General features: G+C 41.8%; 1 protein-coding gene across 2 annotated transcripts in view; it reads left to right on the top strand.

Moving 5' to 3' along the window:
* The window catches only part of snd1 (staphylococcal nuclease and tudor domain containing 1), a 1,066,795-nt gene that overhangs the window by 225,334 nt on the left and 824,942 nt on the right, over window positions 1-16,519 (top strand). For both annotated transcript variants that reach the window (XM_068059385.1, XM_068059386.1), the window contains exon 12: window positions 2,531-2,631. In XM_068059385.1, coding sequence (XP_067915486.1) covers window positions 2,531-2,631 — 101 coding nt within the window. The remainder of the gene's footprint in view (window positions 1-2,530; window positions 2,632-16,519) is intronic.

Here is a 16,519-nt window from a genome sequence, read left to right as displayed (position 1 = left end):
GACAGCCCGATTCTACCTCCTTCCTAAAATCCACAAACAGGACTGTGCTGGCAGACCCATTGTCTCAGCCTGTTCCTGCCCCACTGAACTTATTTCTTCCTATCTTAACTTTTCTCCGCTGGCCCAGTCTCTTCCCAACTATATCCGTGACTCTTTTAACGCTCTACGCCATTTTGACAATTTCCAGTTTCCTGGCCCTAACCGCCGCCTCTTCACTAAGGTCGTCCAATCTCTCCACCTGTATGCCGCACCGGGATGGTTTGATGGTTCTCCGCTGCTTCTTTGAACAGAGGCCCAACTAGTCCCCATCCACCACCACCACCCTCCTCTGCTTGGCTGAACTTGTTCTCACATTGAACAACTTCTCCTTCAACTCCATTCACTTCCTTCAAGTAAAAGGTGTTGCTATGGGTACCCACATGAGTTCTAGTTATGCCTGTCTTTTTGTGGGATATCTAACATTCCTTGTTCCAATCCTACTCAGGCCCCCCCCCCCCCCACAAACTGTCTTCCATGTACATTGATGACTGTATCGGTGCTGTTTCTTGCTCCCAAGCTGGAAAATTTATCAACTTTTCTTCCAATTTCCACCCTTCCCTCACCTTTACATGGTCCATCTCCGACACTTCCCCTTCCCTTCCTCGACTCCTCTGTCTCCATCTCTGGGGATAGGCTATCTACTAATATTCAATATAAGCCCATCAACTCCCACAGCTACCTCGATTACACTTCTTCACACCCTGCCTCTTGTAAGGACTCCCTTCCATTCTGTTTCTCTGTCTCCGACACATCTGCTCTGATGATGCAACCTTCCACAACAGCGCTTCTGATATGTCTTCCTTTTTCCTCAACTGAGGATTTCCCCCCCACTGTGATTGACGGTGTCTTCAACTGTGTCTGACCCATTTCCCACACTTCTGCCCTCAGGCCTTCCCCTCCCTCCCAGAACCGTGGCAGGGTTCCCCTTGTCCTCACTTTCCACCCCACCAGCCTCCACATTCAAAGGATCATCCTCTGCCATTTCATCCACTTCCAGTGTGATGCCACTACCAAATGCATCTTCCCCTCCTTTCCCCGTCAGCATTACGAAGGGATTGTTCCCTCTGTGACGCCCTGGTCTACTCCTCCATTACCCCTAACACCTTGTCCCTTTCCCATGGCACCTTCCCATGCAGTCGCAGGAGGTGTAATACCTGCACTTTTACCTCCTTTCTCCTCACTATCCAAGGCCCCAAACGCTCCTTTTAGGTGAAGCAGCGTTTTACTTGTACTACTTTCAATGTAGTATACTGTATTCACTGCTTACAATGTAGTCTTCTCTACATTGGGGAGACCAAATGCAGATTGGGTGACTACTTTGTGGAACACCTCCGCTCAGTCCGAAAGTATGACCCCGAGCTTCCGGTTGCTTGCCATTTCAACCCCATCCCCTGCAGCTCTCATGCCCACATATCTGTCCTGGGCTTGCTGCAGTGTTCCAGTGAACACCAACACAAGCTCGAGGAACAGCATCTCAGTTACCGATTCGGCACGCAACAGCCTGCCGGACTGAACATTGAGTCCTTGTTTATGTTTTTTCTTTTTTTAAATTTTAGTTTGTTTCATCATTCATTTTTCTTACCATGTGCCTGCCTGCTGTTTTTTTCCTTCTTTGTGCTTTGGCCAGGGCTGTTCATTTTTCTGTCCATTAACACCCTCTCTGCACTAATGCTTTGTCTTTCAACACACCATTAACAAACCAATTGCCTTTGCTCCATGACTTTCTGGTCAGTTATTCTCTGTGACCCTGTCCTATCAACACCTTGTCTTTTGTTATCTCTTCTCCCACCCCTGCTTTATTTCCTTAAAACCAATTACATTTCTAACCTTTGCCAGTTCTGATGAAGGGTCACTGACCTGAAACGTTAACTCTGCTTCTCTCTCCACAGATGCTGCCGGACCTGCTGAGTATTTCCAGCATTTCTTGTTTTTATTTCAGATTTCCGGCATCTGCAGTATTTTGCTTTTATTCTAACAAAAAATCTATTGATCTCCGTTTTTAAAATTTAAAATTGACCGAGCCTCGAGCTTCACGAAGGAGAGTATTCCAGATTTCTGCGACCCTTTGTGTGAAGGGGTGGTTCCTGGCATTACCTCTGCATGACCTAGCTCTAATTTTTAGGTTATGCTCCACCAGAGGAAATAATTTGCTAAGGAAGTGAGAGAGAAACTCTAATACGTGGCACTCCTTGTAGACCTAATATTGGTTACTTATGATGTGTCAATATTTTACATGGTTTATATTGGCTGATTGCTCAAATATTTGGTTGGGTGAGGTGTCCTGTTTCATACATCAGTCCATCTTTATCAGATATTGACTGATTTGTGGATATCAAACATTTTCTGTTCAGATCTCCAGCATCTGCGTTTTTTGTTTTCATCTCTACCAGCTATGAGTGTTGTCCAAATTTGGCACCATGCTTGCTGACAGAAATTAGATTAATTTGATGTGCCTGAAGCTGATCTGAGTCTTCTCTCTCTTGTTCATTAGGTTAATGTAACAGTGGACTACATCAGACAAGCCACCCCATCTACGAATGTGACTCCGGCATTCCCTGAACGCACCTGTTCCACAGTTACTATTGGCGGAATGTGAGTAGATCAGAGCTGGGGCAGATCTTTTGGAGAAACTGTTAGTGCTTTTTACTGAGAAAAGATAATTGAATCACAGGAGATTTAACGGTGGGAAGGTAAGGGTGTAGAATTTGGCTCATCCATCAACATTCTGGCATCCAGCTAACTGGTGCAATAATATTTCTAGTTATTAAATTTGTTTTAACACCATGTAGTCTAAACAATTTCAAAAGAGGGTCTTTTGGGATGTAAATGCATATAGCTTCCAAAATGTCAATTTCTGAAAATGTCAATACTCTGAGCGATTGTTCCTTACTCATTACATTAGTGTTTGTAGGTGCTATCTGTGGGGACTGATGCAGTTCTCATTCCTACAATGCAGTAAAGATTACAAAAATTTATTCGAATAATTCTGCTGTTTTCCCAGAAAACGTAATGTTGTATTGCGTCTGTGGGCAATAATGAGCTGTGGATAGTAATATAAATATGGACATTGAATTTATTCCTTATATGATTTAAGAATCCAACTGGAACAGCTGTGCCTTGAACCACTGACAGTGGGAGTGGGTTGGGGAAGGACTGTGTGTCTGGTGGTAGCACCAGTGATTGCCAGCTCTTAGCAAAGAACTCCTGCCTACTCTTAAAGTGAATGGATGTCATGTGATCTTTCAGTGAATTCAGTAAAGGAAATAAGATAGAATACACATGTCCCTCTCCACGTTGTGACCACCCAATGCATTTGCACTCAGCTGTGTACATTTTCACCAGCATCAGTGCAGAATTTGAGGGCAAGGGTATAAGATTGTTGAGTTTCAAGTCACACTGGTGATTCAGAAACCTTTCCTCATATACCATAGCAGAAATTTGGAACAGAGTTCCAATAAAAGTAGCTGAAGGCAAGTTAATATTTTAAAAGCGAACTGGATAAATGAGGTTGATTGAACATAATATGGATGGTTAAATGTCTTGTAGAGCACAATGAAACAAAAATAATTGTCCTCTGAAAAATACATTCGGACAATAGTAAATATTTGACACAGTTTTTCCCCGGGTACCACCTTTTGTTGAGAGGAGTGTGGAAGAGTTTAACACAAGTTCTGAAACGTTCACCGTTTATGTATCTCTTACGGTAACATCTATATTGATGCAAATTGATCATTTTGTGGGTATAGTAGACAACATAATTAGATGCAATTGAAGGCAAATACAAGCAAGACAGATTTTAATGCATTTAACATTGGTGAGAAGTTGAAACACTTGGAGATATTGTGTTGGGATATGAAAAAGCCCATCTGGTGATATTTCTGATAGCCTAAGGTATGCTGCAACAGCTGTGGTTGTAAGTGATAGGTAGCTTGTCATTTTCATTATTTACAATGAGTTCCAAGGGCAAAACTTCCACAGAAAGGCCAAGAGTTTAAAGTATCCCCTTGTATACAGAAGATTTCTAAAAGCAATCTTCAGTGTATTGAAGTCCTTTGTTACTGATGCCCCAAACTATTAAAAAAATTTGAATAGGCAACATTAAGACCTTTTTTGCTTCATACCATCCTCATGGAGTTTCAGACAGAGTACTTTACTCTAGATGTGTTTCAAATACTGAACTGAGCCTACACAATAATGGTATGCATGAATAAGAGCTACTGAATAAGACTTAGATCATTGGTAGAATTCAAGGATACCCTCTGAAGATGATTTGTAGGTTAAAGGCCGGCTACCCGACCCGAACCCGATGGGACCCGACAACGTGTCGGGTTCAGGTTGGGTCGCATTTCCGGCTCCGGCATTTGGGCTCGGGTTGGGCCGGGTCGGTCATACTCTATCACTACCTCGGGTAAGTGGCTTCAATGTTAATGTACTTTTTTGAACTTGAAAGGTTTTGTTAGTTATTTTAAGCTTGTGCAGATAAGCAACAAAGTGAAAAACGGAAGGTAGGTTAACTGAAGGTCAGGCTCGGATGTGGTTCTGTCGGGCTTGGGTCGGGTTTCATTTGCCAACCCGAGCCGGCCTTTAATATAGGTGTTATAGTTAATCTATTTGCTTTTTAGCAAAGATGTTCTACCTATAAGGCAATAGTACAAAGTTACTTGAGTACTATAGGACGTGATGTGTTTTGTTCCCTTTTTGGAGAGATGAGGCGAAGGGGGAAGATCTGTTTCCTTTTGATAGGACATTGGGACTCACTGAGCAACTTTGGGAATACATTAGTTACCAAACTCTAAAATAACACATTCATAGATTCTCACTTGCAAGATAATACTCATGTTTTAGCTAGCTAGACCAGAGAAATTGGACCTCTGTTCAGTAGACCAGTGAAGGCTAAGAGGAGATCTGATGGTTAGACTCAACATGAAGTTTCCACCGATCGGCAATTGGGTAACTGGATAAATGAAGGAAAGTGGTTGGGTGAAATATTTTTGCAGAGGGTTGTAAATAAATGGAATGTTCTACCTGAAACAGTGGTGGTAACAGAATTCATGATACTTTTTTACTGGCAGCAGCCTTTAACAAAATACTCTAGACACTCTACACGGGTCAAAATTTGACATCCTATTTGACATACTTTAAAAGAAGTGAATACATTTTTTTTAAATGGAAAGAGATATGAATAAGGGCAGGGGAATGTGACTAAGTTGGTAGCTCTTTTAAAGAGCAAGTGATGGACTGAACGAACATTTGCAGTGTAAACCCATGATCCAAGTATGGGGACTGCAAACTTGCCAAATGTTCAGATTTCCATTGTTTGCTTAAGATGAGCTTGAGCATAAGTGGGGTCAATGCAGGTTCATGGTGAGAGGGTGATGTCATTGCATACATCCCATGATGGTGAGCAGTAGGCAGCAAGTTTACCTTTTTTCTACAAAAGTAAAATACTGTGCATGCTGGAAATACTCAGCAGGTTTGGCAACATCTGTGAAGAGAGAAACAGAATTAGCATTTCAGGTTGATCACCTTTCATGTCTTCTGATTTGCACTATTTTAGGAAAAATCCCATGGCATCTTGTGATGGGGCTACAAAACAGCAGTTTTAATATTTCTATAACCTGCAATCCCATTTCTCAACAGATACTGATTCAGCTCTTTTTACAAGCAGCTTAGTGACCCTAACTTTTTATTCTTTCATGGGATGTTGGCGTTGCTGGCAAGGCCAGCATTTGTTGCCCAACCCTAATTGCCCTTGAGAAGGCAGTAGTGAGCTGCCTTCTTGAACTGCTGCAGTCCTTGTGTAAGTACACCCACAGTGCTGTTAGGAAGGGAGTTCCAGGATTTTGATCCCATGACAGTAGAAGAGCGGCGATATAGTTCCAAGTCAGGATGGTGTGTGGCTTGGAGGGAAACTTGGGGGTGGTGAGTTCTTGTGCATCTGCTGCCTTTGTCCTTTTAGGTGGCAGAGGTCACTGGGTTGGAAAGTGCTGTCGAAGGAGCCTTGGTGAGTTGCTGCAGTGCATCTTGTATACAAGTACACATTGCTGCCACTGTTCATTGGGGGTGGAGGGTGTGAATGTTGGTGGATGGGGTGCCGATCAAGCGGGCTGCTTTGTCCAAGTTGGTGTGGAGCATCTTGAGTGTTGGAGCTGCACTCATCCAGGCAAGTGGAGAGTATTGTATCACACTCCTGACTTGTGCCTTGTAGAGGGTGGACAGGCTTTGGGGAGTCAGGAGGTTAGTTACTCGCCTCAGAATTCCCAGCCTCTGACCTGCTCTTGTAGCCACAGTATTCTTGTTTTATTTGACCTTTTCTTTCTAATCTTGTTTTGGGTTGGCAGAATTTTGTATTTGTGCTCTCTTAGCCCACAGTCATATCCACCAGCATGTTTCTTTCAATTGTCTGGACTGGGTCATATATGCCCTTAACCCCTAAAAGTCTGGTCTTCGAGGTCTAGGCAACTCAGATCTGCTTTTGCTTTTATTTCCTCGTCATTTGTTTGCTGTATTTGAATTTTGGCTTGAAAGTTCAGAAATGGCCATTGAGGGTGGAAAAATTCTAAATTTGAATGCTTGGATATACCCTCATCAGCAGCTTGATGGAGCTCTGGCCCGCCCAGTCTGCTGCTGGGAGTCCGTCTCCAAGCATCTGGCATGCTCCTGGCGCTGAGGGGGGCCCACGGGCTGACTGGAAATTCCAGTTGGTCTCTGATCAATGGCCTTAATTGGCCTTTTAATTGAGTTGACCCGCTATCTGCTGCTTGCAGGCAAGTAGCCATTCCGTGCTTGATCCGAGCTCGAGGAAAGTGGCTGGGTTTCAAGATCCTGGCAGGGTCCAGGCGTGCTGACTGACGTCAGGAAATTCCGCGCCTGCCTGCCTTGGTTCCTGCGCTCTTTCCCCCCCCCAATCAGCACCAAAATCCTGCCCCTTCTAGATTATTTACAAACCAATTCCTTCAGAGTTTATGCTAGCAACCTTGGATGTAATCTGAGCTTCTTCATTTGGCTGCAGCCATATGAAAAGGGCTCCTGGGTACCATTATCTGTCTTGTATATTGGGTTGGTGTAATGTTTGGAAGGTAACAAAAAACAGGGTTGTGGAAAATTTGCGCTCTTCACTAGTGAGCTGTTGATTTCTACCATTCAAACCACTAAAGCAGAACTTGTCAGTGTGCCTGATGTGTTTTTTTTGTGGAGAGGGAGTTTTTCTGGGCCCTGAGCACCCCTTCAGAGGTGGATTTTGAGATACTTTTGGAGCCTGTTCTATCCACAAGTGTTAGTAAATAAAAATAACACCAGCAGAAAGAAAGCTGCCAGCTTTTCTGGCTGAGCAATCAACCATTGCCAGAGGAACTTGGGTGTAGATGCCGCCTTGACGAGGGAAACCTAGTCTGCAGAAACCAGGAAAGGGAGAAAATGTCCTGGGAGGGGGATTCAGCCTCAGCAGAAAGTTAGTGTTTCAAAGTTATTAAACAATTTAAAAACAACTGTTGTGTGTCATTCCCAATATCCGTTTCCCAGCATTGCTGCTCAAAGACAGTTGCACTAACAAATATGAATTCATCAGTTTCTGTATTCATGCAGCAGTGTTGGAGTCTGCCTTGTTTTAATAGCAGAAGATTGAAGAGGAAAATGCTGTCTCTGTCCTTTTCATTGAAATTTATATTTCATAATTACTAAACCATTTTTGTGGAAACTAATTAATCTTGTTAAAATTCCCGTGTTTATTTAAAATACTGTTGTAACTGGTGTTCTGTCACTGTTGAGATGCACTTGCAGGCTGTAGTTGTGGGTTGTTAAACTGACAATCTCATTCTCTTGTTACAAATTATTCTTTCGTGCTCTGAATATGAAATCACTGCATTTATCAACACAGTGAACTGCCAAAACTTTAAGATGTTAATGGTTACTGAAAATGGACAGCCTTTAAGGTTGCGCAGTTGCTTGTGGTTAACTATCTATTTAACAAAAAGAGTGAGCCTGTGTGAGATATTCCCCTCATTTTAATGTTCCCATTTTTTAATGGAACCGTTAGACTAATTTTGAACAAAGAAATTAAACAATACATCAAATAACTTGCTGCACAACCAATGACATGGGTCCATATGATTGGAGGAATGTGAGTTTGATTTCTACAGCTGCCCCACTCCATCCACACCTTACCCCATTCCACCCCACCCCACCCCACCAAAACCCCTTGTCCACTAAGTTGCTGTGGGGATTGTTGGATAGAGGCCGGGAAGAGTTCAGTCATGTCTCTGAGCCACATGTGCAGCTCCTTGTGGCTGGATCTGAACAGCATTGGCTGAAATAGGCCTCTGATGATTCCTCAGTGCCATTCTGGCTTTACCAACTATGTTGCAAACCAAATAAGATAATCACATGGAAAGGTATGATCCACCTAAAGAGGTAGTTATGTGAGTATTTCAGGAAGCTGTAAATCAGATGTAAATGTTGCTGATGTAGAGAGAGGCCACCAGCTTTTATGAGTGCAGTTGGGCTTGGCACTCAAGTCCTATTTGGTTTCCTTTCTCCTTCTTGCACCCTCAAATTGTTGGTATGTGAGGACCCTCTCCATTGGGCTGGGAGGTGTGGGGTCGGATATGAAGGTACCAACTGTGACTTTCAAACAATTATAGTCTCACTTTGCAGAATATGAAAAGCTCCCAGAGTCTAGGACCATATAAGCCACTTCTTGGAAGTGATTCTGTAAGGAGTGGCTATTGCTAATTATTGCTAATGTTAGTAAAATAAAGGCTGTGTGGCATGCTCCACACCATTAAATCCACCTTTGGTTCAACTCTCACCTTGAAGGAACCTCTCTCAATTATATATTTTTCTGTTCAGAAATGGTTTTCCCTTTCAGTTGCCATTTGTTGCAAGTTTACTAGGTAGTCCACGTCAATCACAGTCACCAGCACTTGATCGTAATTGTGCTTGATATTGCTGCTTCCTTGTCATACTTTTTAAACAGACAGCGATATATGTCTGTTGGTTTTATTTCCAGATTGATTGGGATTTGTAAACTCTATAAAACAATGGCTTGGCTGCCATCAGCTTAAGTTTGTGAAAGAAACTGGGGGGCCCTCCTTTTACCTAATTGTGTCAATCACGCAAAAGTTTCCTAAATAAAATACATCCACTGTTTGCAACTGTATAAATGGGAAATGCTGGAATACTACTTTTTATTTGATTCTGAATTACGTTTTTCGATCTTGACTGTGCTAACGAAAAGCATTTTGTATTGGCAACAGGAGCTCCATCAGTATGTGAAATTAAAAGAGGAGTTCATGTTTTGGGTGTAAAATTGTTCTGCAGATGGGACGCATTTTGAAACACGAAAGCATTTTTCTATTTTAGATGCTGATTCAGATACACTTTAAATATCATAACAGATTAGAGAGTTGCATTATTTTCCCCTACAACAAATGTGTGTTGAAAAAAGCTATGACCGTAGTATGTAAAGGCATGCTGAAGGAAGACTCTTACAAGATGCTACATCAGAATTTTTGAGATTGACAATGCAAGATGTAGCGTTCTTGGTGAAAACCCATTATCAATTTAAAATGACCCTCGAGGCCGCATATGTTTACCCCTGAAATAAAGGGTGTGCTAATTGAAGGGCGTTATATCTGACTAGAAGTACAATTCCTCCACCTACTTACAATGGGAGCTATCACTTGGGTATTGGCTGACCCATGTTTTGTGTGTGTCAGCTGTGACTCAGTGGGTAGCACTCACCCCTTTGAGTCACAAGCTTCCAGGTTCAAGTCCCACTCTAGGGCCTGAGCACAAAAATCAAGGCTGACACTCCAATGCAGTACTGAGGGAATGCTGCACTGTTAGAGTTGCCATCTTTCAGGCCTGCTCAGCTGGATATAAGAGATCTCACGGCACTATTTCGAAGAAGAGCAGGAGAGTTATCCCCAGTGTCCTAACCAGTATCCCTCAATCAACATGGTTGCTGTGTTTCCTACGTTATAACAATGACTACACTTCAAAAATATTTAATTGACTGTAAAGTGCTTTGAGATTTCTGGTGATCGTGAAAAATGTGTTAGATAAATGCAAGTCTATTTTTTTATTAGCAGTCTGCATTACCCAGATATTTGTGCTTTCTTTTCCTATCTTAGGGTGCTGTTTCAGTGACTGTCATCTGTATTTTTACATAAACTGAAATGATCATGGGGTGGTGTTGTATCTCAAAATCATGCCTGACATTGAGCTTTAGCTTTGATGAAATGTAATTCATTTCTTCTCCTCTTTCACCCATCCCTCATGTTCTATTTTCTACTCAGCTTAATGGGCCTGGGGTAGAGTTCCACAGATGCTAGACCTCTATGACCTGGCTATTCTTTTTATATAAGCCTAGACAATGAAGTTAGTAGGGCATTTGACATCACAGCTGACCCTGACTCTGATTAGTGTTCACCTGAAATGGAAGGCAAAACAATATGTACTCTGCACCAGCAAAGTTCCTTGATTCCAGTCTCTTAAGAGCAGCCCATGTGGCACCAGTGACCCATATAGGTTCTTTGTGTGATGTGATGAGCTGCTGCCTGATTATAGATCGTTTCTGTGATGTTAGCCTTTGCCCAATAAAACCTGAATTGAGCATTCCCCATACAGCACCTCTCCAGCAAGAAAAGGGAATTCACTCCTTCAGTCTCTGCTGCGCAGTTCTTTGAACTAATTTGACTCCTAGTAAAGGAGCAGATAAAACAACTTGCGTTGTTCAGCTGAATTAAATGTGTAATGCCTCTGATGGATTTTAAAAATAGTTATTGAGAATGACTGAGGGCAATATTGAAATGGTCACTTACATGTAGGCATTTTTAAAAATGTATCTGCTTCGGCTGTGAATCACAGCTGACGATTTAGATTTGCCCAGACACACAGCTTTGCAAATCAAAGTAAAAGCGTATTTCACTGCTGTTGCAGTTTGCCATCCTTTGAATAAATGATCTTTTATGCCTCCCCATAATTTACTACTTTGAGTTGTTTACCCTTGATCCCTGATCTCAAAATAAAAGCATCCAGTTGGCATCTTGTCCTCAAATTGGACTTCAGGGAGGGCTCATTATATTTCTGTAGGACCTAGAAATATTTAAGGAACTGTATGTGCTTTCAGTTTTGTTTTGGTACTTTCCCAGAGGAGCTTCATCTTGTTGCTGCTATGATGAATGTCAAAGTTTTCTTTCTTGAGTGGAAGGGAGAATGTTCCACAAAACTAACAGTAAATGAAGGTTATATCTGGAGGAAGACAAGCCAGCTGACAGGCATAGAAAGAGTCAACTAAAATTCACTGAGGCAAATTGCCCCTGTATATTTTTAAAATTTGTTTGTCAATTTGCAGTATAAATATTAATGATTACAGTGCTTACAATGTCAAGCTATCACATTCAGTTCTTTTAAAAAGGAGGTGCTCAGCTGACTGACTAAAATGAACAAGGGTTTATCTAAAGTATTCTTATTAAATTCAAACTTTTTTTCATTATATACCTGCAAAAACCATTTGTTCTGTGCCAGTCTTCCTGTAATTCTACATACTGATGGGCAAGTACTTGTGCAGTAGAGATCTTCTATTAGTGTATTTTCTCCACTCTGCTCAATACTGGCAGTGCTCTGGGCAGTAGGTTTGTGGGCTCAGTAATGAAATTCCATTTCTATTACATGGGATTCTGGAATTTTTGCCATTTTGTTTTGAGAATTCCATTCTGCCGTCTGAAATTCTGTGTTTATTTCTAGCTAAAAGCCAGCAGCCTGTTGTTTTTAACTTTTAACTTTTGCCTTATTTTGCTTGTACGTTTTTATAATAGTTTGAAGAGGCATTGACCCTGAATTTGGAGCAAGGCATCTCGCAACATGCCCCATTAGTTAGACCTTTCCCCTCGTCCTTCAGTTCAAAAATTGTGTTGCAATTTGCTGAAAATGTGAGCTGGTAACAGCGTGGCAAGGGCAACAGGGCATCTGGGACCTTGGTGAACAATAGAATAAACAGTGTATTTCCTTAATGAGATTTAAGGATTGAGGAAGAAACAGGAATGACAGAAGGGAATAGGAGGAATTGGAATCAAATCAGTTTCAGAAATAGAAATGGGGAGGGAAAGAAAGATTGGATTGAGAGAGGGGAAAAAAGAGACAAAGGAAAAATGGGAAAAAAAGAAACATTTCTAACAATTTACAGCCTACAGGAATGAGACTCCACAGTTTCAATTGTTTCCTTTATGGTCTGGCGAGGTTTAGTAGTATTGCAGGCGGTAAATTTTGTCATTAAAAAGATACTTGCCTTGTTAGGTACCAGCCCTAACTGTCTGGTGAGTTTAATTAGTAATTAATGTGCAAATGCAGCATTCCTTGTGTTACGACCAGGTGAGGAAGGGGTCTCAGGTTCCCCTCTTGCCCCTTTCCTGGTTTGGCTGTAACAGGGTTTATCTTTTGAAACACAGTTTTTAGCTTACTGCCTCAGTGACTCCTTGCTTACTGCTCTCTAATTGTAATTGCAAATGAACCAATCAGACAGGTTTTCTTAGGATTAAACAAGAAAGAGGTAAGTTTATTAGCCTTACCACACTAACCCTGTTAAAATTACTAAAATGCTCGACGTAACCACGCTAGCATCCCTGCGAGATAAACGCACACAAATAGATAGAGGGGGAGAAAGAAATTAAGGCGGGGGGTTGAAGTAGGGTTAGCAATAAATGGAATTCAGTTATTGTCTTTTGTTTTTGCTGTAAAGTCCTTGGTCGAAGTTGAGGTCTTGGAGTTCTCACTGGGGTCCAGTGCAGACTTTCAGACTTGCTTCTCTGGTACCAGGCGGCTGAAGAGAGGTTTCAGTTGTCTTCTCTCGGTAGTTGCCTGTAAAGTTCTGTAGTCTTCAGGCTTTCGCTGCCACCGTGGCTTTCCTGGGACTTTGCTAGAGAGAGAGAGACAGTGAGAGTTGCTTTCTCCTTTGAGTTCAGTTGCAGTCACCCAAAAAACCTTTGTGAGGCACAATTCAAACAGTCTCCAGTCTGGCCAGCAGGTAAATCATGTGACCATCTCTGTTTGAAACAGCATCTTTTGGGAGGGTTGTTGGATTTCAAAGCTCTCCAGTCACACTTTGGGTGTGAAGTTCTGGCTCTTACACAGACAAAGAATGGTTATTATCATGATTTCCCAGACCAATCTTGTTAATTGAATCAGTGAACACTCTCATTGTCTTTCTATTCAATTGTCTCTCAGAATGCAAATGTGCAACCATGTTTTCAGCTGGTTAGCTCTGTTGGTTTTTTTAAACAAGTTATGTGCAATGTCCAGTAAAAAGGGTTCAAGTAGTGCCACAGATGACAAAATTAATGGTTCCATTTGGCAGGTGTGGTTTCCGTCACACTTGAAACTCATGGGGAGGTTGAGGGCGACCTGCCTTTCTCGCGAGTCTAACGGCGGAGCGGAGTATATTGTTCAGGAGGCTGTGGTAATTCACAGCTTACTGGCTATCTCTTCCTAGCCTCAAGTTGTTGGATGATTTTCATTTTAATAATGGTGTACAAATGATTTTTGCCAGGAAATTCTGGCTCAGCGACTCAGCTTGTCCTGGGAGGGGGAAGCAACTCTAATGCATAATAATGTCATCTAGCTCCTTAAACTACAGTTGCACAAATAGAAATTGTTCCCTTTGTGTGTGGGTCGCAGGCTGTGGTATCAGTGTTTTGGTTTATGCCAGCTGTTAGCATATTATGCGCTCAATATGCTTTGCACTGCTTGATGTGTAAAGACTCTTGCATAGCATAATCACTGCTGGTTTAGCAAGCGATCACTAGTTTGATTGCTGAAAAATAATAACCATTTATATATTACAAGATGTTAAACAGTTATTCTGCTAATCAATTTAATTTTTAAAATGTGTGTACTGATGGATGAGATCTTTTTTAATGGAATGAGGGCAAAGCCTGAGTGGTGCACTGTGATATTGATGGGTTGCTGCAAGAGCTTTAAGTGATACAAGATTTACAGTTTTAAAAGGCTTTTCAAACTCTCTTCATTCTGCCTACAAGATGTTTCCTATGGAATGCAATATGACATTTTGGCAGCCGTGCAGTTCTGTAAATGAGATGGCAGACGGAAAAAGTGAATGGGAGTGCAGAGAAGAATGTTTTGGAACATTTGCTGTTGTGTACTGTTTTAAGTTTTTATAGCATCCGGGGGCAATTGCATAGCAAATGTACAATTACAGTAATTTTGTTGCAGTAATGATGGCCTGCTGAGATTCAGCCCCCTGTTCATTCTTTCCTGAATTCCTCATTCTGTCTGATTACTTAAGGTAGTTGCCAAGAATCTTTGTTCAGATAATATCTGAAGGAAAAACATGTAAGATAAGGCTGCAGCTTCTGTGTGATTGTGTGTAACAAAGAACCAGGTCTTATGTGGTGAAATGCTGAGATTGGGAATATCATACGCCTCGAATTTTTTACTCTAATGCTTATACTTAAACATAACAATTTTTGAGATGTTGTAGTGCACGTACAGCAATACTGAAGCCATTAAAGCTGTTGTGGCATTTTTTTACAGGTCACGTATCTTATACCGACCTCCTTAATGGTTAAAGGTAACCACCTCATGAAAAAGATTATCCCCGAAAACTGTCTGCTGTGGTGTTGATGTATCACAACTTTCACTTATTTAGGACCCTTTATGTATGTCGAACAATAGTAAAGATGGGGTTTAAGAAGACTTTTAAAAGTGAGGGAAAGGTAGATGGCACGAGGGTTCAAGGAGAGAGTTTCTCATCTATTCCATTCTCCCCTCCATATGTATTGGTTGGCAACCTTTTTTCATTTTGATGAGATGGATTTCTATGGTCAATCTATATTGTATCCATTTGTTTGCTATTGCAAAATAAATTTTCATAATTTAAACATAAAATATGGTCTTAAGATGTGATGCCTGAGTGAGTCATCTTGATGTGCAGTTGAAGGAAATTTTAATTCATGTTTGCCTGTAAGGCAGTTTGTAGTATAAAGGCAGTCAAGGGAAGTGGTAGACGTTTAGAACTGGGGTCTGGTTAGCGTATATCAGGAAGTTGGCCCTGTGCCTTTGGATCTTGGCACTTGGGCTGAATGTAGATGAGGAAAAGAAGGGTCAAGGATAGATTGGGGGAGTCACGAAGAGGTGATTGGGGACGGTGGGCTGGGGAAGAGGAGGCATTTTTGAATAGCTCTGGAACTGGAGGTGTGAAATCTTGCAAAGGTAGTTTTTCAGAATTGGATATGTAGGCGAGGTGATGGAGCATAATGGTGTCTCGGACAGTATCAAATGCAACAGATGTCACCATGGATGTAATTTGTAACTTGGTCAAGGCAGACTGAGGGAAATTAAACATGGAATTTTGGATGAGGTGGATCTGAAGTTGGCAGGTTGAGGAAAAGGATGGAATGGTAGTTGCAAAGATGGGTGAGTTAAAGCTGGACTTTTTTTAAGGAGGAGGGTGATGGTTTTAAAAATGAAAGGGACATGCTTTCTTAGAAAAATAAAATGCTAGAAATACTCAGCAGGCCAGGCAGCATCTGTGGAGAGGAAGCAGTTAACGTATCGGGTTGATGACCGTCTATCAAAACTTCCTTTTTATTTGAATGTGAGTGACACTGGCAAGGTTGCATTTCTTGTATATCTCATTGCTCTGAGAAGGTGGCTTACTCAGCTACTGCAGAAACCCATAAGAAGCCCCAATGTGGACTAGATTCAAATGTCGGTCTACCTGTATTGGGGTGGCATGTCTCTTTCTCTGTAGATTAATGCACCTGTTAATGACCATCTGGAAGCTTTCATGGTTATTTTAGCCCACAATTACCAGATTCATTGATTCAATTTAGCATGGTGTGATTTTAACTCTGTCTCTGGGTTGTTCATCAAGTATCGTAACTACTACACTACTCTACCCATAATGTTGGTGAGTGTGGTGGTCAGGAAAGATAATTGAGTGGTCAGAAGTTGGCTGACTGTATGTAATTAAGGATTGAAGCTCGGACCTTACGGATCATAGAATGTCCCAGTTTCAGCCTATTGTCTGTGCTGTATTACCTGGTCCCAGCTGGTGTGGTTGGTGCTGGTATACTTGGTTTCTGTGCCCCGAGATTGGAGAGGGGAAATAATTGTCAGGTTTCTTGCTGTTTGGGAATATGTGGATGGCTGGTGAGAAAATGATTAGACTTGCCTGTGATGTATTTTGCCTTGTGTACGTGCTCTCTTCTACACCCCCCCCCCCCCCCCCCCCCCCCCCCCCCACAACCCCAAGCATTTAATGCTTCTGTTTACACGAGGAATGGCTGCTGAGCTAGGATACTGGAAAACCATTAGTGCCGATGAACCATAGTTCAGGATCAAGCCCCACCTTCCCCATAGTACAAAACATAGTTAGAGGGAAGACTACCCATCGTTAGGTGAGGAGGATTGGCTTTGTGCTGTTCTTTTTCACCATTTATTTGTGAGAGTAGCTGGAGGT

This window comes from Heterodontus francisci, chromosome 27 (assembly GCF_036365525.1).
Source record: "Heterodontus francisci isolate sHetFra1 chromosome 27, sHetFra1.hap1, whole genome shotgun sequence".
Lineage (NCBI taxonomy): Eukaryota > Metazoa > Chordata > Chondrichthyes > Heterodontiformes > Heterodontidae > Heterodontus > Heterodontus francisci.
Note: the sequence above shows the minus strand (reverse complement) of the source record. Positions and strands in the feature narration are given on the sequence as shown.